Raw genomic sequence first — 25825 nt, forward strand, 5'->3', positions numbered from 1 at the left:
TTCCTCCTTAAATTTATTCAACCTATCAACTTCCACAACGACAGATGGAAGTTTGTTCCAGCAATTAACCACCCGCTGGCTAAAGGCAAATTTCCGCACATCTATTCTACATCTGTCTTTTCTTAATTTGAATTTATGCCCCCTTAGGTTCGTAATCTGAACAAGTGGAAGGATCCCATCAGAATTCAGCGTGCTCAACCCATTCAAGGCCTTATATACCTCAATCAGATCACCGCGCAGGTGCCTAGTCTCCAGCCACTGCAATTTGCAGAACTTAAGCCTCTCTTGGTAAGAGGATCCCTTCATTCCCCTCACCAATCTTGTTGCCCTTCTCTGTACACGCTCAAGTAAATCTACATCCTTCCTAAAATGAGGCCTCCAGACCTGTACGCAGTACTCAAGGCGTGGCCTGACCATTGCCTTATACAGAGGGATAATCACCTCCTTTTCCCTGCTAGCAAAATTCCTATATATCATTGACAAAACCCCATGACCTGCCCTGGCAGCCTGTCTGCATTGCTCAGAAAACTTCATATCTGCCTGCACAATTACTCCCAGGTCTTTTTCATTTTCTACCACCTTAAGTGTAGTACCACACAGTTGGTACGTTTCTCTGGGGGTTATTTCTACCCATATGCAGTACTTTGCATTTGTCAAGGTTAAACTTCAGTTGCCACTTCTTAGCCCATCTGCCCAAATTATCCAGATCCTGTTGCAGTAGCACACTGCCATTACTGTCATTAACAACCCTGCCAACCTTTGTATCATCTGCAAACTTCAACATTAAGCCTGATATACCTTCATCAATATCATTGATAAATATACAAAACAACAGTGGACCTAACACCAAACCCTGTGGGACTCCACTAATAACATTAGTCCAAGAAGAGCAGCACCCATTGATTACCACCCTCTGTCTTCTCACACTTAACCATCCTTTTATCCATTGTAGCAACTTACCCTTAATACCATTCTGCTCCAATTTGTACAATAGTCTTCCATGTGCAACAGTGTCAAAAGCTTTCCTGAAATCCAAATATATGATATCAAAATTATTTTTTGCATCCAGTTCCTTTGTAACCACATCATAATAACCTATTAAATTTGTCAGACAAGACTTTCCCTTAACAAACCCATGCTGTGTCTGAATTATTGCTGCAGTCTTGTCTAGATGATCCTGCATTGCAGGATCATCTAGATTTGAGTGGTTTCATTCTCCACACTCAAAGTAGTGAAGAGTGAAAAATAACCAGAGGTAACTGTACAGTCTGATGTAAAGTTCCCTGAGAAGTGTAGACAGGATGCTAGCAGCTGGTGGGATTCTGTCAATGATATAGAGGATTTTTTTCAGCAGGGACAAAGAGATGATTAACCCATCATATAATAGAAAGGTTAGGCTGCAGCTGGAGTAGTACTGCATACCTCTGCAAATCTGAAATGAGGTTTTTAAGCATAATTTTAGTAAGAATGAAGATCTGTAGGAACAACTGCAGGAAACAGTAACATGATTAATCAAATGGCACAAAAAGGTATTCTTACAAAGAAAGATTTGAGATATGTAAATTGTAGTATCCAGAAACTAGGCACCTGTGAGGAGACACAACTGAATGAATTGTTTAGGAGTTTAAATGGGTTAAGTAAATTAAACTAAATAGTTTAATTTACTTTTTACTCTCTCTCTTGGATGACACACACACACAGGGTTGTTAAAATTAAAGTATCCCTATGTAGAGGGCTCTGGAGCGAGTTCTAAGGCTCGTACCAAAGAGAAATTTGGACAACAGGTACAATAAAGAATGCGCTCGCCATTTACTGGAAAAAAAAAAAAAATTGTCACTATATGCCGCTGTGGCAATACAAATCACTTGAACAGCACTACAACTGTTCAATGTGCCCTCCATTTTAGTCAACAACAGTTTCCATTCGAAGAACAGCATTCTCTACAGCAGAATGTAACATGTCAACTGGAATAGCCAGCACATGTCTAATGCTGTCCTTCAGATCTGCAGAGTTTGACATCTTTCCCGATATACCTGGTTCTTCAAAAAACCCCACAACCAGAAGTCGCATGGGGTGAGGTCTGGTGATCAAGATGGCCAAGATGTCTGGAAACAACGGCTGATGACCCGTTCATCTGTAAAGTGTTGCCTTAGCAATCTTTGGACACAACGGTGGATGTGGGGTGGCACACCATCTTGCATGAATATGGTACCCTATAGGCACCCCCATGTTGTTGCAGCTCTGGTTGCAAAATTTGCCAACATTTCATAATATCACTGTCCAGTGATGGAACAGGTGCGGGGTCCAGTCGGTGTTACCTGTTCAAAAAAATATGGCCCAATCGTGAATGTGGCCGTAAATCCACACCAGATGTGGATTTACGGCCAAGTGAACACGCACAACACAGTTGTGTATATTTAAGCAGAAGTACGCTTCATCACTCCGAAGGATATTCCATGGCCAAGTGATATCCACTGTCATTTGAGCCAGAAACTGAAGTGCATATGTGAAACAAATATCTGCATCACCATGCTTTAGCTGCTGTAGCATGTGCATCTTGTAAGGATAGTACCACAACACCGGACGCATTACTAGCCTTACAGTGGAATATGCCATGTCCACTTCACGAGAAACAGCTGGCACACTTGCGCTACCACATGTAGATCGAAATCCACGACAGCCATAGCCATATCTTCAACACGAGAGGAGTCCACTCGTTTTCAAACTCTACCAGGTTGAACACCAAGATGTCCTGTTGCTTCAAATTTCACAATCATTTTGCGGACAACACAAACAGTCATAGGTCCAGGCCTTATGCGCTTCTGATGCTGGAATTCTCTGATAGCAACAGCTGCATTGTTGCTGTTCTAATAGTACAGCTTCACTAATAGCATCTTTTCCTGCAACGTCGTTGGCATTGCTGCTGTAGTGCAGGCAAACATCTACTGTATGATTTTGAAGAGACTGCTTTGCTTTTATACAATACAGTAGAGCTGAATAGTGGCACTGTGGCAATAACTTACAATTATGCAAATAACTTAAGTTATTTGCATAATCGTAACTAAGATAGTTACGCATCATACAGTGACAAATTTTGTAACTAATTTTTTTTTCCCAATAAATGGCGAGCACATTCTTTATTGTACCTGTTGTCCAAATTTCTCTTCAGTATGAGCCTTAGAACTTGCTCCAGAGCCCTCTACATAGGGATACTTTAATTTTAACAATCCTGTATTTAAAAAGGATGATCGCAGGATAGATGTGTGAAAATTTGCTTTCAGTGAGTGAGAGAGAGAGAGAGAGAGAGAGTGAGAGATAGAAGTAGACAGTTTCAGTAAATTTAAAGAAGGATTGCACAAATAGAAATATTAGAAGAGATGGGCAAATGAGTAATGTTTGAGCAAATTGAGTTTTTTTTTTTTTTTTGCTGATGCAGTATAAGCTCACTTTCTTGCATCATTTTGCTACTGCAAATACTAAAATATTTAACTTTCTGGATTAAATTCTAATGAGAAGAAACTTGCAGACTTGCACATTACACTAAACAATACAATGATGATAACACCAGCTAAGTTGGTGTTTCTCCAGAGGATACATTCTCTCTGCTCCTCTTACTGTAAAGCTGTTATATTGTATAAAAATTTACAAAAATTAAAAAGAAATATATTACATTACATTACATTTTTAAAATAAATGTTTAATATATTCATCTACAGAAGAAGAAGAAATGTAAACTACAATCTAATCTTTTCACATTTCTGTATAGTAAAAGTATTAAATGAAATACTGGATCGTGATGAAGAAACAACTGATGACTTACCATAAGATTATAACCAACATCAAACCCCCCCCCTTCTTGTTTTGGATTGTGGGAATTATCTTGATCATCTGCATCATCGTCATCATCATCCTCCTCCTCTTCAGTAGTATCCTGACTACTTGCAGTATAGTAGTGTGTTGTTCTTAGCTTTTTAGGAACTTCCTCACCATTTACAGGATACTGATAACTATCATAAGCTAATAAATGGAAAGAATTACAGATATAATAAAAACTTGCATAGACAACGGAAGACAGGACTTTTTTGTCCTATTTATAAAAATGTTATGGCTGTACTGGATATCTAAAACAGGGATTCAGAAATACAAATAAAATCCACTTTCAACCTAACCAAATCCACTTACCTATATATAAACTTCCTTATGGTATTATTACTTCATACTTCCTGAACTTCACACAGGGTAAAAACTCTTTCCTGACTTTTCTAAATTTCCCAATCCCCAAGGCCTATTTGAAGAATTGGTTGTTATGGCCATTTCATGTTATGGTGCATCTGACAATTTCAAAGATTAAATGTTTGTGAAGCCAAGCAGAGACAGTATCTAAAAACTCTTACTATAATTAAATGTCAAATAGTAAGATTAATGTAAGAGTAATAGCTTTTACTAAAGCTGAAAATCTGAATAATGCAAAACTGACATGAGAGATTATTAAATACATACCCCAACTTTTTAAGAAACTGTAATTTGTAAAACTTTTAATACAGACCCCACCTTTTTATTGAAATACATTTTAATGGCATTCCAAGGTGTTTCTCCCAAAATAATAAAAATAACTAATGTATCCAACACAAAGCAGTGGGGCAATATATTATACATTTATCAAAAATTTTTGAATATATGCTTATAGCATGATATTATCCTTGAGTTTTAATATTATATTAACTAAAACCAGTAGTAGTAAAATAAATTTAAATTCACCCTGGCAAACTTCAGAACGATGTTGTAGTACAGCTCTGATTCATACTATCTAATTAACTAAAACCATAGCCAAGTGGTCAGGAGCGGGAGTGCAGTAGCACACACTCTTTGAGTAGACCAGGGTTCAAGTCGCTGACTGCTAAATACGGTCGATTTGCCAGCCTGCACTGGACCAGTGTGGCAGATTATGGTCCACTTCCCTCAACATGAATTGTTGAGGATGCTTCCATCCTGTAGTGGGTTGATAATGGCTGCAGTTAGCCTTTTTTTTTTTTTTTTAACTAAAATTAAATATATTACTTTTTAACTGCAAAATTATGCAACTAAATAATTAATTTGTGGTCCTGTCAGAATCTTGATTGTGCCACGTCAGAATCTTGATTAAGAATATTATAAATAAAGTTTAGCAATAGGCAGTGGTGTATGACAGTAGATAAACATGTTTACTGAAACATAATTAAGAAACTTAACATGTGATCAAATCCAGCTGTGGAGATTAAATGTGGTTTTTTTTTTTTCATACCTCTAATATTTTTGTTCTTTTATTGGAAGGAAAGAAATTTTAACATTGAGGACAGAATTATAATTATTAACAAGTTAGTAAATGTACACAGTGCATTACATTTCAGGAGTGCTCAATTTTTTTTCTTACATTAATTGATTTACAAATTGATTTTTTTTTCTGCAATTAATAGAAGTGGAAAGTAAATATAGTTATCTCCTTATCAAGTGATTCCCAACATTTAATGAAACTACAGCTTTACATTCTTTAAATTTAGCCATTCAGTTTAATTTCAACAATATAATATTTATTAGTTTTGCCTACATACGTTCAAGTCTCTTTTCTCTCTGAATGTATGTATCTATATGGATGATGATTTTTTTTTTTTTTTTTTGTAGTTGTTGGCGCATAGGCTTCTGTGACCATAATGCACCTCCCAAGGTTTTCGCAGTACTTTGATCCAAGCCCTAGGCGGGAATCGAACCCGCGACCTTTGGGTTGCCAGGCAGGCACTTTACCCACCCGGCTATCTATTCCCCTTCAAGGTACACCATGTTCATGAGTCTTAAATAGCAATACAGGCAAAACATGCACTGACTATCTAAAGTTACAAATACTGCATTAAAACTACATTTAATCTATGAATTTCTTTTTCCATAAAAATTGTATGTAAAAAAGAAATATTAATTGTTGAATTTCTACTTGTCCAATTTTAATGAAATCTGTAATGGCTTGACAAATATTCTTTAAAGGCTCAAATATAAAATTTCATGAAAATCCATCCACCGGGAGTCCATCTGTTACATGTGGACAGATGAACAGACAGACGGATGGACGGACATGGTCACAACAATAGTCGCATATGGACACACATATATTTTATTTGTGAGGTTTCTGTATAAGCAATTTGCATGAAACTACTCACCTCTCTTGTGACTGGATGCATAGATAGAGATAGTAAGTATATACAAGAACTCGCCGACTTACGTAATACTCGACTTCAGAAAATTCGACTTTACGTAAGTTTTTGCTGACCAGTGCAAACTTTAAAAAAATCATGGAAATGTATTTTGCATCCTGTAGGAATAAATGGAGGTATTGTGAAAATATCATAATGTGAACCCAATAATACACTGTTTTTTTTTTTTTTTTTTGGTTCCAAGACTTTGGAAATTGAAATTTTCACTATTATAACTAAGCTATTTATCTCTTAAAAGGTCATTTTTATAATGGAGACTGCTTTATCGTTATCATCTGTTCCCGTTATAAGAATCAATTTTGAACGCCTTTATGATATTTTTCTAAAGGACGTTTCTGGAGATCACGAGCAAAAAACAATATGCACTTTCCAGTTTATTGGGCTTTTCTGTTAGTGCATGTAATTATAAACGGATAGTAAACTCGATTTGATTGCATTTGCGATAATACCGATAACTGAAACGTGGATTTTTACGCTTTTATGATGAAATGTGTTCCCCTTCACTGAAATCTTCAATCATATAAAAAACAAATTTTCAGAAATTTGTTTTTTATATGATTGTTATGAAAAATCTTCTCTTCATTCCTATTTACGTATTATAATGGTGAAGGGAAAGCAATCAACGGAAAGTGCAAGTGGTGGTAGTCCCAGGAAATGAAACAAAATTGATTTATTTCGAATTTAAAATCACGTTATTATTTGCTCAGGCATTGTCTGCAGTAGACAATGAGAAAAAATTTACGTTGAGAGACCTTTGTATCTTACAATATTTACCACACCATCTTAAACATTAATAATGCCTGGGTGGAAATTACTAAAAGTTGTTTAACTGGTGCATGGAAGAAAATATGGCTATGGCACGTAAAAGGCTTCGAAGGATTTGAAAAAGATGAATCATATGAAGAGGTTACAGATAAGATTGTAAAGGTTGCAGAGCTATTTCAGTTGCAGGTTGATGCCAAAGACGTGGAGGAGTTAATAGAGGAAGAGACGGAATTATCTAACGAAGAACTTATTGACTTGCAGGCAGTGAGAGTGAAAGAAGAAAATGCCGATGAAGCACAAGATGAACTAAATGAGGAGCCGAGACGCTTCATCACCAAAGAGATGGTGATGGCATTTCGTGAAATTGCATCGGCAATGGCGAAGTTTGAGAAGATGGATCCTGACAACTAACGATTCTTAAAAGTTAACAGAGGGGTGAATGATATGCTTGCTTGCTACAAAGAAATCTAGGATGAAAAGAAAAAAGCCACCGTCCAGTCATTCATTAATATGTTCTTTCGTAAGATTGAGCGGCCCACCCTTTCTAAATCTCCACAGCGGCATACTTATCAGCTGAAGAACGATTCTAGCAACAGTGCTCGAGAGGTAAAACTTACTGACGTTATGCCTGTCTCTTTTTTTGTAATTTTATAATTTTTAAAATTGCACGCTTTTGTAATTTTTTCTGCGCATGAGATAAAAAATTGAAGGGAAGATTTCATCCCTTCAGGTGCCTTTTTTATGTTTAACTTCAACAATTTCTCCTCCACTTTGTTCTCCATTATTACAAAATCATTTAGCTCCCTGTTAGAGTTTAGTAAATTTCTGTCCTCTCCTTCCTTACGGAATTCCTCATGTGTCAAGTGTAGATGCAAAATACTCATTCAGTTTGTCAGCTATGTGAGCAGGATCATCAACAGTTGAACAATCAATATCAAGTGGACCAATCTAATTCATCCCCTTATCCCCTTCCTTCTACATAAGTAATGAAGTCTTTGTTATTTTTCTTTGCATCCTTTGCCAAGGATTTCTCGTAATCAGCCTTCGCTTGCCTAACCTCCTTTGTGACTTGATTACAGACTGGTTTATATCTGCCATAGGCGTCTGTGGCACCTGATAATTTATATGCATCCCACGCATTTTTCTTCTCTGTTACGAACCTCATTAGTTCATCTGACATCCATTTAAGTCTAAATCTTGAACAGTACAGGCTGGCTTCGATTAATGCAATTAATTCGTCCTGCGAGCGCATTGCGCAAAACGGAAATGTGTCAATTGAATATAATAATCAATAGGAAAAATTATAATTAGTCCTTGACCTTCTGGAATGTCCATAAAGAATTTTAAAAATGCCTTTTAAATAATTTTTTAACTGTATACAATGTAAAAGATAATGAAAATAATTATGGAATTAAATGTTTATTGCATAAAACAGTGGTTCCCAAACTGCGCGCCGCGGAATATGTATTTTAAATTTTCGAGGGAAACAGTGATCGACATCTGTCGGACACCACGTGAACTACTAGCTCAAGGTAGTTCACAGTTTCAGCATTTCTTATTAAGTTGTTTGGACCTAACTACTAAACGGAACTGTTAGGTATTTCTTTTGGTCTGGGTGCGCCTTGAAAAAATTACTGAGACACTAAGGGTGCTGTGAACCGAGAAAGTTTGGGAACCTGTGACATAAAATACACAATGAAGAAATGACTGTTGCGGAAATATTTGAACAGTGTTGACTTCCTCTTTTCATCAATCAATTTCCTATCGGAAATTGATTGATGAATTGATTGATTGATTGACGACAATCTTCTCTGGGCCCTGGTGAAATAAATATTGCAGAAAAACTCAAACCTTTTGTTTGAGATTCTCTGCGATACGAAAGATATCATCTAATTCTTTTACTGTTCTCTCCTTCACGGTAACATTTTCATCTGGCTCATTTAAAAATTTGAATTTTTATGCAAGTGTGCACTGACTTTATTAGCAGGAGACAAACAAGTAACACGTCTTCTTTCGATGGTTGATGGAACACACCGAGGTGGGCAGCAGGCAAACATTTGTTTATTGAACGTACAACTTGCAGTAAGCTTAACGCGTGATTCAAATCAACTATCGCATAAAAAAAAAAAAGATCGCGTTAACTGGAAATTTGCATCGTGTAAAGTGAAAAGTGGTATAATTTTTCAAATAGCGTTAACTGAAAATCGCGTTAATCAAACTCACATTATGTGAGGCCTGGCTGTATTTCTTAGTTGGTATGAAAAGCCTAGTAGCTTCCAAGATTAATTCCTTGAAGGCATCCCATTTAGAATTTGCTGTTTTTAACATTATTAGTTGATCCTACTGAACAGAATTTAAAAATTGTCTGAGACCAGTGTAGTCACCTTTACGAAAACAAAAACCCTTTCCTTTACCCTTCATGGTAGTTACATCTTTAAGTAAATCCTACATCAGTACACTGTGATCACTGCCACCTAGTGGTTCCTTTATCTGCAAATTATTAATTCATGAATAGTCACTGCTGATAATCAGATCAAAAGTATTACTCTCTCTGGTTGCCCCTCGAACATGTTGCTGTAGAAAACAATCCTCCAATAAATCCACAAAAGTCTTGCTAGCCTGCAAATGACCAAACCACAAGTTCCAGTCAATATCTGGAAAGTTAAAATCTCCCTTTAAAAGACATTCTGATTTAATGACCCACTCTATTTCTCTGCACAACTGTTTGTTGTATTCATCAGAGTCATTAGGCCTATAACACACTCCTACTCTCATTTTCCCTTTCCCAGTGTTTATGTAGCACCAAACTGACTCCTGATGCATTGAGAGAGTATTATATTTGAATGTACGTTTTTCTGATATAATTGAGCGCCAATGGGTGAAACTGACCACATTAAAGTTAAAGGCATCTCTTTTGTTATAAATGTTAATAGCAGTATGTGAGTTATTGATGTTAATGTCCAGGTCTAAATAATTAGCAGAAAGGTCATTGTTATTACTTCTTTCCAGAGTGAGTTCTGGAGGATAAATACAAGAAAAGTCCTGTAGAAATGTGGGGTAATTGATTACCAACAGGTCATCTATGTAACTGTACATACATATATCTGAGGGTAGGGTGGTTTGATTAACAACAGGTCGTATATGAACTTGTACATACATACATATCTGAGGGTAGAGTGGTTTGAGACCAGTACATACATATATCTGAGGATAGGGTGGTTTCAGACCAGCACATACATATATCTGAGGGTAGGGTGGTTTGATTACCAACAGATCGTCTATGTACCTGTCCATACATATGTCTGAGGGTAGGGTGGTTTCAGACCAGTACATACATATCTTAGGGTAGGGGGGTTTGATTACCAAAGATCGTCTATGTACCTGTCCATACATATATCTGAGGATAGGGTGGTTTTTTGTTTTTTTTTTTTTTTTTTTTGTTAGTTGTTGGGGCATCGGCTTCTGTGGCCAAAATGCACCTTCCAAAGTTTTTGCAGTACTTTGATCCAAGCCCGAGGCGGGATTCGAACCCGCGACCTTTGGGTTGCTAGGCAAGGGTGGTTTCAGGCCAGTACAGATATAGGTTAGGTATGACACAGCTAGCAGAGAGAAAGAGTTTTGTTTGGTTTGGTTTGGATTTTATTGGGGCATTAGCAACTAAGGCTATAATGCGCCAAGACCAGAGAGAAAGAGAGAAAGCTGGAAAGAGAGCGGGAATTACAGAAGCCAATTCAGAAGAATAGTGCCCATGGAAGCATCTGTAGAAAAGGCATGCAGCAGAAACAGTACGTCTATGAAACAGCGAGTGGAGAGACTCTGTTAGAGAGGAGTCATAATTAACATAACTGCCCTCTTCTGAATGGAATCTAGGAGCCTGAGAGAGGTTTTGGAGGCACTGCCCAAATGTCCAGATGTGGAAACAATATTCCATGGTAGGGCAGATTTGCGATTTGTACAGAGTCAACAGCTGTTTGGAAGAAAAGTAATGCCAAGAGCAAAAGAGAAAACCAAGATTTTTAGATGCAGAGGATGCAATATTTGTAATGTGCTTGTGCCAAGAGAGATTAGAAGTCAGGGTAAAAGAGATATATCATTTTGCCTAGAAATCTGAATGTCACCAAAGATAAGCATAGGAGCAGAAGAATCCTTTTTGCAAGATATAAGACAAGACTGAGTTTTAGAAGGATTGAAATCAACTAAGTTTTCTTTGCCCCACTGGAGAATTACCTGGAGATTGGCATTTAAGGAATTGGGAGAGGATATTCGAGAAGTTGAAGCTGATTGAGCAGAGCAAGGTTTCTCAAAATGGAAAGTAGAATGCAATGTGCTATCATCAGCAAAACTATGGATAGATTTTCCAGTCAATGGAAGGTCATTAATATACAAGAGGAAAAGAGTGGGGGAAAGAAGTGAACCTTGGGGGACACCACCATTAGTGGAAAAGTTAGAAGACAGACAGCCATCTACCATCACCCTCAGTGAGCGATCAGAGAGAAAAATGGATAACCAATTATAAAAAGTAGTTGGCAAACCATAAGACAGAAGCTTGTTTAGAAGTCCTTTATGCCAAACACGATCAAAAGCCTTTGAGATGTCGGGCAACTGCTTGTGTTTCGCAAAACTTTTCCATTGAATTTGTCCATAAATGAGTAACATAAGCCAGAATATCATGTTTTATGTAACTCATTTATGGAAGTTGACACTGATGGAATCCATACTGGCAATCGTTGATCAGATGGAAGGCTTCTATTTAGTTTTAAGAGTTAACGGTTAATTGATTTCTCCATTACTTTAGAAAGAGTAGAAGCAATTGCAATGGGACAATAATTGGATGGGAGGGATTTGTCACCCTTTTTAAGAACTGGCTGGATATGAGCAAATTTCCAAGCAGAAGGAAAAGCACCTTTGCAATAAGAAAGTGAAAAAAGGCAGCAAAGAACAGGAGTAAGTTCAGCAGCACAGGTTTTGAGAACAAGTGGAGAAATACCATCAGGACATGGAACTTTCTTAGCATCAAGATTCGTCAAAATCCTTCTGACATCCTTTTGACGGAAAACCACAGGAGACATTGAATGGAGTGTGTTGGGAATGGTGGGAAGTGTTTTATCAAGATCATTAATACATGAGTTGGAAGGAAAAGGGATGCTAGCAGGTCAGCTTTATCCTTGGCTGAAGTGACAACAGAACCATATGGTTTTGACAGAGGTGGGAGCAGAGATGGGCAAAAGTTTCGGCCAATAGCATTGGCCAAAGACCAGAATGCTCGGCTACCATTAGGGCAAGAGGCATGTTTTCTACTCTTAGCCTGTTCAAAATCTAGTTTGGACTGATTAATGACTGCTTTACAATTGTTGCGAGCTTTGGTGTAGGCAGAAAATGAAACTGAAGAATTGGAAACAAGCCAATTACAATATGCAATGTTCTTCTCTTGAACAGTCTTAGCACATTTATTGGAAAACCAAGGACGAGATTTTAAAGTGGAGTGTGGGATAAAGCATTCCATTCCTACAAGAATAGTTTCACTGACACGATCTGAACAAACATTAACATCAGGAGTTTTGAAACAGTAATTTGACCAAGAAAAAGAAGAAAAGAAATCTCGTAGGTCATCCCATTTTGCATTCTTGTAATGCCAAACAACATGAGGTTGGGAATAGCCATGAGATAAAGGCTCCACTGGAGAAGAGACAATCACCAAGTTGTGATTTTAAGTGCCTAAAGGACCTCTCACTTCGACCGTGTACTTAGAAGTGCTGTTTGTGAGAAGATCAAGCATGTTGGCTGTATGATTAGGATTGTCCAGTATTCTTGTAGGTAAATGAACAATCTGTGCAAGGTCATTAGTAATTGGAAAAGCCTCAGCATTTCTAGTCACACCGACCAGCTGGGTCGATGTGACTAGAAAACGGAAGCCAGCTGGAGTTGTGAACATTAAAATCACCAAGGAAAATTACCTCACTGTTAAGAAAGTTGGACTGGAGAAAGTCAAGTTGCAAAGAGAAGTCAAAGAGCTCCAAGTGATTAGTGGAATTGGGAGAACAGTAGAGACAACAGATGAATTTGACTGAATGAGATAGAGAGATTTTAAGCCAGACAAGATCGAAAAGAGGAGATTCCAAATTACCAAGTCTCTGACAGGGAATATCGGAACGGACATATGCACAAGTACCGCCTTTGAGGCGAAAGGAATCATACAGGAAATAATTTGGGCAATTGAGATGAGCAGTAGTTGAATCAACCAATAACTGAGATTCTGTCAAAAAAGTACATGAGGTTTGGCAGACTGCAAGTGGAAATGGATGTCGTTGAGATTAGAATTGGGACCACATATATTTGTGAAATGAACTAGGAAGTGTTTGGGAAGTTTAGATCTTTTTGCAGATAAGCTTACTCTATTAGTTTGACAATTCGTGGTGTATTCAATAATAAGAAAAAGTGAGCTGGGGGGGACATGCTGTATGAAGTAATTAAATTTTTGGATATGGTGTACACATGGTAAGAATATACCCAGATCCTTGACATAATGTGGCCTTGACAATGCCCCCCGGCATACACACTACTCAGACTCCCTCCAGTCAATATCTGGCAGAGTAGAGGTAGCAAGATTATACACTAGCTGATCTGAAAGCCTCCTAAAGAGTTACCAATAGGTTCAGTCCGGTGTACTAAGTAGTGGCTGGCCTGCGAACACTGTTTTAGAGCTGTACCCTCAAAATGTAAGGAAGATTGGATCTCACCATGATGTTCATCATAACCTCAAAAGTCATCAGTCATACTGCATGATGGAAGAGATGGGGAAGGATTGATCAGAACTTTGCTCTGGAGACTAAACATGGGTTCCACCACTTCAAGCCTCCAACCAGCAAAGTGGTGGTATTGCACTGGTTGATGAGAGTCATCTACCACCTAGTATTGCCTGGTAACACAAAGGGGTGGCATTCCTCCACGTGGTGTGGGTGCCACACCTCGACCCCTGCTTATGTTGGTTCACACCTGGGTGATCACCTACAGTGTGCTTGTGCATGGAGGTTATACTCAGGATTACTAATAGTCCCACCATCGTGAAGGTGCAAGAAGAGGATTAGGCTGTCACAGACCATCCAGACTTAGCTGAAATTGGGTCCACTTGACTTGAATGTCACCTGAATATCAGTTCCATCAGCGTTTTAGACTCCCAGGTAGCAAGTCCTACTTGTCTGGCATATCTGAGAGAATGTCTGTGACAACCTCAAGGACCAAGTAAAATTAATTAATGTTATATATTAGTTAATTAATTAGCAACAAGATAATTAGTTATTTACCTTTCATTTTTATTAATAAGAGGAAAAAAACAATTAGTCAACAGTAAATAATAATTAAACATGCTTGAAGTAATGCACTGTACACATTAACAACTTGTTTATAAGCTTAAACAACTAAGTGTTTCAGGCATACTCATTACTTTTTATATAAGGTTACGCAAAAACAATACCTATATTAAAAGCAGTACCACTTCATTTTGGTTGCAGTGCAGATGCTGTGGTTAGTGTTCTGGTATAGTATTCAGTAAAAATTGAGTGGTGGTCAAATAAACATTGTGCATTTACTGTCGAACCATTTTTTAAGTCAGGTGACTATTGTGAGTGCTTAATGTGAATTTAGACTCCACTACAACTTTAGAAGAAGTGGTAATATTCCAAGTTGAAAGAATATAACACACTGAATTTACAAATTTAGAACAACAGTGTCTGTAACAGATGTGAAGTGTATGGCACATACTCCAGAAAACATTGAAAGAATCTGAGGAACATTACAATGTAGCCCTCCAACATCTCTTAGTCATCAATCAAGAGAAATGAACATATCAGAATTTAATGTAGCGCATATATTTCATACTGATTTAAAATTCCATCCGTATAAAATGCAGATGGGTTCAACAATTACTTGTTTATGATTTAGATACATATTTGAATTTCTGAACAACCACTTCAAAGCCAAAAATTTACCATTTGGTATGGGGTGTTTGCTTTTGGGATCACTGGTCCATACTTTTCTGAAAGTAAAGTATGGACCAGTGATCCATACTTTTCTGAAATTGCTAATGGTTCAATAACTTCAGATCTTTGCCAAAAGGGGGGTCAGCTTATGAAATGTCTGGTTTCAACAGGATGGTGTGACAGCACAATACCAGGAATACTTTTAAATGAAATGTTTCCAAATCACTTTATGTCTTGTTTTAGTAACACAAATTGGCCAGCATTACCACCAGACTTCTCTGTTTAAAATTTCTTTTTATAGGGTTTCTTAAGATCCAATGTCAGGCTCACATCTTGTGAGTATGGGCTTGGCACACCCAGGGTCCTGAGCTGGATATCATCATTCTCATATTTGGTGATTCCTTTCTACTTCTGACCCTTGCTCTCTCTCTCTCTCTCTCTCTCTCTCTCTCTCTCTCTCAGGGTAATTCAGAAATTGTTTTTTTTTTTGGCTGGTGCAGCATAAGCCTTGGGCTTCCTTGCACCATATGGCTAATAATAATAATAATGATAATAATAAAATAAACCATCCACAGATACTTAAGCAACTGAAACAAAACATTTATGATGAAATTGAAATGGTGGAACACTGAGGTAGGTAACATAAGTGTATATTATTAAATTGTAATATCAATAAATGTCTTTTCCAATCTGTACAGTAGTCATTTCATTTTTAAAATACTATTTTTGCTTCCATTCTGTATTTTAATTGTAATAACATTTCATTAAAAACAAGTAGAGGAAAAAATAAAGATAACAATATATATGAATAAATAAATGTAAAAGTACTGTATATCCGGTACGACAAACACAACAATTAGAAATATCCAAATTAATACTGCATTAAATAATTATTAATGTTAAATAATTTACAGAGGGAAAAAGTTCATTCGTTATTCAAAACAAAGATAGTATATCATTAATTAAAGTTCTACTTGCATCTCTTTGAACCTTTGGTATCCAAATTAAAATGACTGCGGGTTGGCTTATCTTCATCACTAGATTCTTCACTGGAAAGTTTTTCTGAAAATAATATTCACTGTTATTCATGTAATAATATAATGCTAGCAGAATACATTTCTGAAACTTGAATAAGACAGTGACAACAAAGAATTAATCCCCACTACATATGTTATATGTAAGTAGCCTATGTAAGGTCGCTCCTGAAAGTCAGTTCAACTCTGCTATACTATATGTTATGTACTTTGTGTGTGTGTGTGTGTGTGTGTGTGTGTGTGTGTGTGTGTGTGTGTGTGTGTGTGTGTGTGTGTGTGTGTACGTGTGTGTGTAGACAGTTCTGAGCCAAACTATAGGAACTCTGTTGTGTTACATGTCTGCACAGTGTGTGTGTTGTTGGGTTCTGCTGTTTATGTTGAATGACTGGCCTCTTAGCCCAAGTCCAAGTGATACAGGAAAACATCTCACTAGTTAATAACACAAGTCAACAACCATTTTACAGCCAGAGAAAGAAGCATTAGGATCTTATTTTTTTTTTTTTTACTGAGGTAAATACTTAAAGTTAGCAATGTATTTAAATGGATACATGCAGTCAGTAAGTTTAATCTGAAGTTAGATTTTTATTGTTGAAAAAGAGCAGAATATTTTAAATACGTTTTCTTTTAAATAAAACAAAATTTATTTAAAAGAATAAAAAAAATATTCTCTTCTCCATTTGATCACTACCCCCATTATAAAATGTAAAAGATCCAACACGATCTTATGCAGGGAGGTGAAGAGATCTAGAATTTACAGTTTCACCACTGATGTAAATGGTAATATCAGAGGGTAAGGTGGGTTTTTTTTTTTTTTTTTTTTTTATGATTCTGATAGTGAGCAGGACACAATATCAGCCAAGGCAACAGCCACTAGTAAAAAATACTTGCTATCTACAACTGGGCAGCAAGCCAGAATGAAATAAAGATGAGAACAACAGTAAATGCATGAAAAAAGGCTAGAACAGGGTTGATGTTCTTCTTGATTTAAGCAAAGCCAAACATAAGGAATGTCAAAATGTGCTGCACAACAGGTGGTGGAAAGACTATAATGGTTCTCTATTTTGTGGATTATTTCCATTAACAGACAACTATCAATTGCTATACGATTACACTAAATTCATTACCTTTTTTATCATACTGTATTCTAGAAAATCTATAAATCCCTTGATCACAGCCAAACATAAGGAATGTCAAAATGTGCTGCACAACAGGTGGTGGAAAGACTATAATGGTTCTCTGTTTTGTGGATTATTTCCATTAACAGAGAACTATCAATTGCTATACGATTACACTAAATTCATTACCTTTTTTATCATATTCTAGAAAATCTATAAATCCCTTGATCACATATGCTACTCCTATTATGTCATCTCCCTTCCTAAAGGGAATGGAAATGATATAACAGGAAAGCGATTCTAACTGATCAATCAGAGAAACCCAGTAGCTCCACCTAATCAAGATTCTCTTGTAATTATATACAGAGTTTTAACCAGTAACTAATTTCACTGAAGTATTTCAATTGGAAGGCCCATCAAACTCTCAGCTGCCCACTTTAATGCCAGAGCTTATAGCTGAAAATCAGGCAACACAACGGCAACCCCTCCCCCAAAGGCAGAATGCACCGGTCCCACAGTAGTCAGTTGTTGTCAGTGAATCTATTGTCAGAGAAACAGGAAATATATTGTGCAAACAGGATAGGGGCATAGGACCAAGGTGTGTGTGTGTGCGTGCGTGCGTGCGTGCGCACCAAGGCACAGAAGTTGATGACATTGTAGAGCAGATATCTTTTAAGGGCACAAAAGGTGATATTGTTATACACATTGGCACTAATGACATTAAGAGTAGGAGATCAGAGAACTTACTTAACAACTACAGGTCAATGTTGAAAAAAAATCATGAGTTAAGGTTAAATTTGAAAGTGTCTGCACTTCTGCCCAGACACGATAGGAGGGAGTATATGATGAAAGCATTGTTAATCAATTCGGCCCTAGATAGATTGTGCAAGGCTCATGGGATAGAATTTTTCTTAGCATAGTCTGTGCTTGTTAACAGGAGAGAATGCTTATATAGGCATAGCATACACTTAAATAGAAAGGGTGCAAGAATATTTACTGACACTATCGAGACAGTGTTAAATGGACTGGAAAACTGCTAGCTTCAGGGGATACACACACTAATTGATTAAAAATAGCAGAAGGCAGAGGTGAAAATGATTCTTGCACTATTCTACTAGAAAGAGCAGCAGCCTGGAAAGTAAGGTGTCAGGGATTTCAAGAGCTGCTGGGAGTCATCATGGAACAAGTAAATACATAGGCTGTGTTAGCATAAATAAGAGTAAGAACAGGTGCAGGTATACTTCCATGTAGACCAAAGCTAGGCATAGTAAATAAATTTGATGAATTTGAAGTGCTGGAATTTCAAGACATCAAGTAGGGACATTGTTGGGATATCAGAGACATGGTGTCACACAGATATAAGGAATGCAGAATTTGAATATTGGAAAGTACAATGTGTACAGAAAGAACAGAGACAGGAAGTGCATCCAGTTGACATGGGTAGCCAGTGCAATGCTGAGTCAGTTTGGTGTGACTTAAAAGCATGGGGAAAGCGATTTTGAAAGTAGGATCATCAGATACTCTGATGATCCTATTCTCACTGGTGTATTCATCAGAGTCATTAGGACAACAAACAACTGTACAGAGAAATATAATGGACCAGTAAATCAGAATGTCTTATAATGGGAGATCAACTTTCCAGATATTGACTAGAACTTGTGGGTTGATCACTTGCACACTACCAAAACTTCTGTGGATTTATAGGATGACTGTTTCCTACAGCAGCATGTTTGAGAGGCAACCAGAGGGTGTAACTCTCTTGATTTGATAATTGAAGCAATTATTCATGCATTAATAAAGGAATAGATAAATAGATAAAGGAACTACAGTCAGTCCTCGTATAGCACGATAGTTGTGTTCCTAGAAACCCTCGTGCAATATAATCAACAGGCCCTATGGGAAAAATAGGGTTAGGTGCCGACCACCCAAGATTGAACACACATTTGTAATCAAAACATTACCAAACACAATAAATAATCATAATAAAATATTGCTAATTCTTTTGCTTCTATCGTAAGCAAACTTGGTTTTCTATCCAAACAGATGACAGCCGTTCCATCTCTTCCAATTCTTTGTGTCTTAATCTAATGGATTTTAATTACACTTTGAGTTGTTCCTGCTATCAAAGTTGTTTTTATTTTCTCTGCATTCTTTCTAAGTCTCGGTGTTGCCTCATTTAGGTCTGTAGCACGTGCAATATCACATGGTCTTTCATTTCGCTCAAAGCGTTTCACAATTTCATATTTTTTCTCTATCGAGAGAGGTGGACTGGCCATAAGACTTACCGGGGAGCCGAAGGCCGGTGTGATTTTGGCCATAAACCATAGTATGAGGCCACTACAAATTTTCCCGGGTAAGAATTTTTGACCCAGTCCGCCTCTGTTTATCGATATTGCTTTTCTTTTTCTCTCTGAATCTGCAGTGTCTTCACCAGGACACTTCCTTTTCACACCTTTTAAGTATTTTACTAATTTTTAGGGAATAAAGCACAATTACAAAATGAGGAGGCACGCTTGATACACATAAACAAAGCTGCGCGCGTGTAGCAACTGAATAAACAACAGCGTAAAGGTAATACACTATTAACACCTCACATTTTACTAAAGCACATTTCCAGGGGTTACTACCATAAAACAATAAAAACAATTTCCAGTTGCGTTTCTGCTAGTGGAATCTGTTATAAACTGGTAGTAAACTCGATCTAATTGCATTTGCGATTATACCCATAGCTGGAATTGTGTTGGTTTTTATGTTATTATGGTGAAATGTGTTTCCCCTTCACTGGTATAAAAACATAAATACATTTTCAGAATCTTCTCTTCATTCCTATCGTGTTGCGTTCGTTCGGTTGGGGTGATTCTGCGTTTGACTGCCATTTTTTGTAAACACAACGGCGAATCGTGCATAAGCGAATTCGGTTCGTGTTATATAAGATATCGTTGCCCGATTTATAAATCGTGTATGATCGAATTCGTGTAGTGTAAACACGTGTTATACGAGGACTGACTGTACTAGGTGTCAGTAATCACAGTGCATTGATATCAGATTTACTTAAAGATGTAACTGCCATCTGGGGGTAAAGGGAAGAGTTTTTGCTTTCATAAGGTTGACTACATTGGTCTCAGACAGTTTTTCAATTCTATAAAGTGTAACCAAGTGATGATGTTACCAACAGCAAATTCTAAATGGGAAGCATTCAAGAATACTAGGCTTTTTATACCAACTTAGAAATACTGTTCAAGTTTTAGGCTCAAATGGATGTCAGATGAACTAATGAGACAGTTAGCAGAGGCATATGATGCAAGAAAGCAAGCTTATAAAGCATCAGCCAATAAAAACAAAAAAACCTTCCCATTTCACCCATCCATTCACTCCAAAAGTTTGTCCACTTCTTCCTTGAATTTATTTAACAGATTGACTGGCAAATATGAGTTAACTCATATTTGGCCCAGGACGCTACATACAAGTTAACTCGGACTGGTATGACTTGCCTTTCAAGTGCAGCTACAAATATATTCGTAGCAAATACGTGCAACTGATGGATAGTGGGCTTCTGAGATAAGAATGAAAAATCAACAACGGCATCTGAAAACAGAAAATTTATTCACAAAAAAAAATATTTTTATTCACAAATATATAAAGAAAAGTGTATTACTAAAACTCACAAAAATAATATTGTTTATTTGTGATATTTTTGAAACATTCTTCTACACAAAGAGCTGGCTTCTCTTGGCACACTGGACAATAAGTGTGTTTTACAGCGTGTTTTTTTCTTGTACATAATCGACACGGCCTAGTTGGGCATTGTTTTTTTTTCAGTTGGTGGTTAGCCTCTAAATAATGAATTTCACATTCAGACCTAATCTTCTTTGGAACATTTAGAATTTTTTCTCCAATCAAAGATTCAATAAATGTTTCTCTGAATTTCAGACATTTTGTGGTGGAACCTGTAACTTGAGGGAAAAGGATGTATGTGTTAGGAATATATATTTCTATAATATGTAATGCAATTTTTTTTTTGCCATCTGATGGTTTTTCTTAGCACTGAATAATACGAGAGCATTTAATCCGATCAACCTATGCCGGACATGCCACTATTGTAATCTCGAATTATGTTTGGTTTTATTGAAATTTTTCCATTCCGGTTGTGTACCTCGACCATTTCAGCAACGTGTATGTTAGCAATAGTGAGAACTTCTCTTTTATTCCTCCACTTACATACTACAACAGGGCCACTTCGTTGCCATGCAACTTCCCCTTTCTTCAATTTTTGCATCACCAAATCATAAGATTTGGTGATGATTTGGATTTTCTTTTCGGTTGGTGCGTAATGCTCCACATACATAAGTTTTTCAAACAGACAACAATTTCATCAGAGCAACAGAATTATAAAAATTGTCCATATACAATACATATACAAACATATCCCTTGTTTAAGTAGTCCTCAAGCAAGTATAGCACAACTTCAGCAGTATGACCTATGTTTTGTTCAGTTTATTCTGATTTACCAGAGTAAATTTTAATTTTCATAAAAAGACCATCGGACTCACTCAGTCTGTAAAGTTTGATTCCATATTTGTGCTTTTTATTTTTTATGTACTGGCAGAAATTCAGTCTCCCACACCACAACATCATCAACTCGTCAATACAGATGTTTTTATTTGGTACATAATTATTGCGCATAACATTATTGAAATGATTCAAAATCGGTCTTACTTTGTATAACCTATCAGCAGATTGTAATGAATTATCTGCGAAGTGAAAATATCGTAATATCAACTGGAATCTATTTCGACTCATAAATGATCGCTAAAACATAACATTGTAGAATGCACTTATACTCCAGTAATGCTCTACTGAAGGAAAACAAGGACCCATTTGTAACAAAAGTCCAAGAAACACTAATTTCTGAGATGTCAGTGTCCTTCCATCTTGACAACCTGGCAGTTTTTCACGATTGTCCACATTTTTCAATTTCTTGCAAAGCATATAAATTAGTTTGTTTGACTAATAATGTAAGAAACTCTTTCAAAAAATATAGGTCTACCAATTTTTGTACACTAGATTCTGTTGTGATCATTTTCAAACCAACGTTCTATTCAAAAATAAATTGTGGAGGATCTTGCCCTATTTCATTCCACAAATTATTGTCATTATCTGATGTAACTGCCTGCAGAGAATTAGGATTATCTTCAGGAAGCTGGCTTCAACTTCGCTATCCTCACTTGAATTGTCAGAAGGTTCATAATTGTCACTATCAGAACCAGAACAGTATGGCTCGTCAAAAAGCTCTTCAAATTCCTAGTCACTCATATTAGCACAGAGTTCAAACTCTTCTTCAGTCAGTGATTTCTTCTTATCCATGTTTTAGGTTCTTTTTTTGTAAAAAAAAAAAAAAAATCACGTAACAAAGTACTAAATACAATGTACACAACAAAGTCTGTGGCACTACTGTGGATTTATGCACAGCGCTGACTCGTATACAGTGAAATCTGCAAGTTATTGTTGTTATTTTGGTTTTTTAGGAGCATTAGCAACTAAGGCCATATTGCTCCAGGGATATGCAGTGGTCATTCCCTGACCTTTCCGCATCCTCCTTATTTTGGTAGTCATGGGCTAGAACCCCAGTCTAATCAAGAAGCGTATGCTGCGCACTGCTACTCCTGCCTACCTGGCTATGGAGGCACCAATTCCGCAAGTAATAACATGTCTGAGTTAATCGAGTTAACTCATAGTTGGCTGCCGCAAAGAATTTTCTATTACATACGCCAACTACGAGATAATTTGCGAAGCTTTTTTATATAACAATAAGCTTTTTTTACGAGTGTTTGTGATTAATATATATTATAATTTCGGTTTTGAATAATTTAACGTGCCTAACTAAAATTGGAGTCGGAGACCCACTTACCCAAATAAGCCTTGGCAGTCAACATGTTAAGCTATCCACTTCCACAAAGACAGATGGAAATTTGTTCCAGCAATCAACTACCCGCTGGCTAAAGGCAAATTTCTGCACATCTATTTGACAACCGCCTTTCCTCAATTTGAGTTTATGTCCAGTCAGGTGTGTAATCTGAGAAAGAAGAAGAATCCCATCAGCATTAAGCCTGCTCAATCCATTCAAACCATTACACAGCTCAATCAGATCGCTTCGCAGGTGCCTAGTCTCCAGACGCTGCAATTTGCAGAACTAAAGCCTTTCTTCGTAAGGGCACTCCTTCCCTCAGCAGTATTGTTGCCCTTCTCTGTACTCATTCTAACAACTCTACATCCTTCCTAAAATGAGGCCTCCAGACCTGTACACAGTATGCAAGGTGTGGCCAAACCATTGCCTTATGCAAGGGGATAATCACCTCCTTGTCCCTGCTAGCAAAATTCCTGAATTACATTGACAAGACTCATGATCTGTTCTGGCAGCATGTCTGCACTGCTCAGAAAACTTCAAATCTGACTGCACAATTATCACCAGATCTTTTTCATTCTCCACTAAATTGAGTGTAGTACACACTCAGGTTAGTGTAGAAAGAAACACTGGGGTTACTGCTACCTGTATGCAGTACTTTGCATTTGCAAATGTTAAACTTCAGTTGACACTTCTCAGCCCATCTACCCAACTTTTCTAGATCCTGTTGAAGTAGCATACTGTCATTAACAAACCTGCCAACCATTGTATCATATGCAAACTTGGATATTAAGCATTATATATCTTCATTATATCATTGATAAAAAATAAAAACAACAATGGGCACAACACCGAACCCTGAGGGTTTACACTAATAACATTAGTCCACGAAGAGCAGTGTCCATTGATTACCATTCTCTGCCTTCTCCCACTCAACCATCCTTTTATTCATTGTAGCAACTTGCCTTAATGCCATACTGTGCCAATTTGTTCAGCAGTCTTCCATGTGCAACAGTATTAAAAGCTTTCTTGAAATCCAAGTATATGACATCAAAATGATTTTTTGCATACATTTCCTTTGTTACCACACCATAGTATCCAATCAAATTGGCCAGACAAGATTTCCACTCAACAAACCCATGCTTTGCCTGAATAATTACTGCAATCTTCTCTGGGTGATCCTGCAATGCTTCTTTAACCAGTGCTTACATTATTTTCCCCAGAACAGAAGTTAAACTAATAAGTCTGCATTTATTTGTTTGTTTGTTATTGTTTGTTATTTGGTTTTTAGGAGCATTAGCAACTAAGGCCATATTGCTCCGGGATATGCAGTGGTCATTCCCTGACCTTTTCCACATCCTCCATATTTGATGGTGATGGGCTCGAACCCCGGTCTAATCAAGAAGTGTGTGCTATGCACTGCTGCTCCTTCCCACCTGGCTACGGAGGCGCCTGCGTGCAATTACTTGTGTCACCCTTTGATCCCCCTTTGTGAATTGGAGATACATTTGCACATCTCCAGTCCATGGGGACCACCTGAGTCTAGCAGTGCTCTCATAATTATGGCTAAGGTCTGCTTACTTCCTTTGCTGCCTCCTTTAATATAAGTGGATAGATCCCATCCATCCCAGATGCCTTTCTTATGTTTAACTTCAACCATTTCTCCTCCACTTTGCTCTTAGTTATTACAAAATCATTTAGTTCCATGTTAGAGTTTAATAAGCTTCTGTTCTCCACTTCTCTACAGAATTCCTCATGTTTGAATGTAGATGCAAAATACTCATTCAGTTTGTCAGCTATCTGAGCAGGATCATCAACAGTCAAACCATCGATCTCAAGTGGATCAATCTGATTCATCCCCTTCCTTTTAGAGTTTATATAAGAAAGAAGTCTCTGCTGTTCCTCTTTGTATCCATTGCCAATGATTTCTCATAATCTGCCTAACCTCCTTTGTGACTTCATTACAGACTAGCTTATATCTACCATAGGCTTCTGTGTCGCCTGATAATTTATATGGATTCCATGGATTTTTCTTCTCTGCCACAAGTCTTATTAGTTCATCTGATGTCCATTTGGGCCTAACCCTTGATCAGCATTTCTCAGTTGATATGAAAAACCTAGTAGCATCCAAGGTTAATTCCTTAAATACTTCCCATTTAGAATTTGTTGTTGGTAATACCATCAACATGATGGGCCCACTATAAAATCTCTGGACCACTGTAGTCACCTTTACAAAGGCAAACCCCCCCTTCTCTTTTCCCCTGATGGTATTTACATCTTTAAGTAAATCTGATATCAGTACACTGTGATCACTGCCACCTAATGGTTCCTTTATCTGTAAATTCTTAATGCATGAATAATCACTGTTTATAATCAGATCAAGAGTATTACTCCCTCTGGTTACCTCTCGAACATGCTATGCTATGGTAGAAAACAGTCATCCAGTAAACCCACAAAAGTCTTGCTAGTGTGCGAGTGACCACCCCACAAGTTCCAGTCAATATCTGGGAAATTAAATTCTCCCATTAAAAGACATTCTGATTTACTGGTCCTGTTTCTCTGTTTAGTTGTTCATTGTACTTATCAGAGTTATTTGTCCTATAATATACTTCTTTCCCCATTTTTGCTTTCCCAGTGCTCATTTCACACCAAACTGACTCAACATTGCAATGTCCCCCAATGCAACTGGATGCACTTATATTTTATGTGTTTCTTAACTAACAGCATAACCCCCTCCTCCCTTTCTATCCTTTCAGTACACACTGTACTCCATAAATTCTAATTCTGCATTCCT

General features: G+C 37.2%; 1 protein-coding gene across 1 annotated transcript in view; it reads right to left on the reverse strand.

Moving 5' to 3' along the window:
* Cmtr1 (Cap methyltransferase 1) overlaps positions 1–25825 on the reverse strand; it is a 379789-nt gene that overhangs the window by 311799 nt on the left and 42165 nt on the right. The window contains exons 3-4 of the mRNA XM_090376649.1: positions 15959–16042; positions 3821–4017 (exon numbers count right to left, since the gene is read on the reverse strand). Of these exons, the coding sequence (XP_090232775.1) occupies positions 3821–4017; positions 15959–16042 (281 nt within the window). The remainder of the gene's footprint in view (positions 1–3820; positions 4018–15958; positions 16043–25825) is intronic.

Source organism: Mastigoproctus giganteus, chromosome 6, assembly GCF_048544385.1.
Source record: "Mastigoproctus giganteus isolate SK-2022 chromosome 6, ASM4854438v1, whole genome shotgun sequence".
NCBI lineage: Eukaryota > Metazoa > Arthropoda > Arachnida > Uropygi > Thelyphonidae > Mastigoproctus > Mastigoproctus giganteus.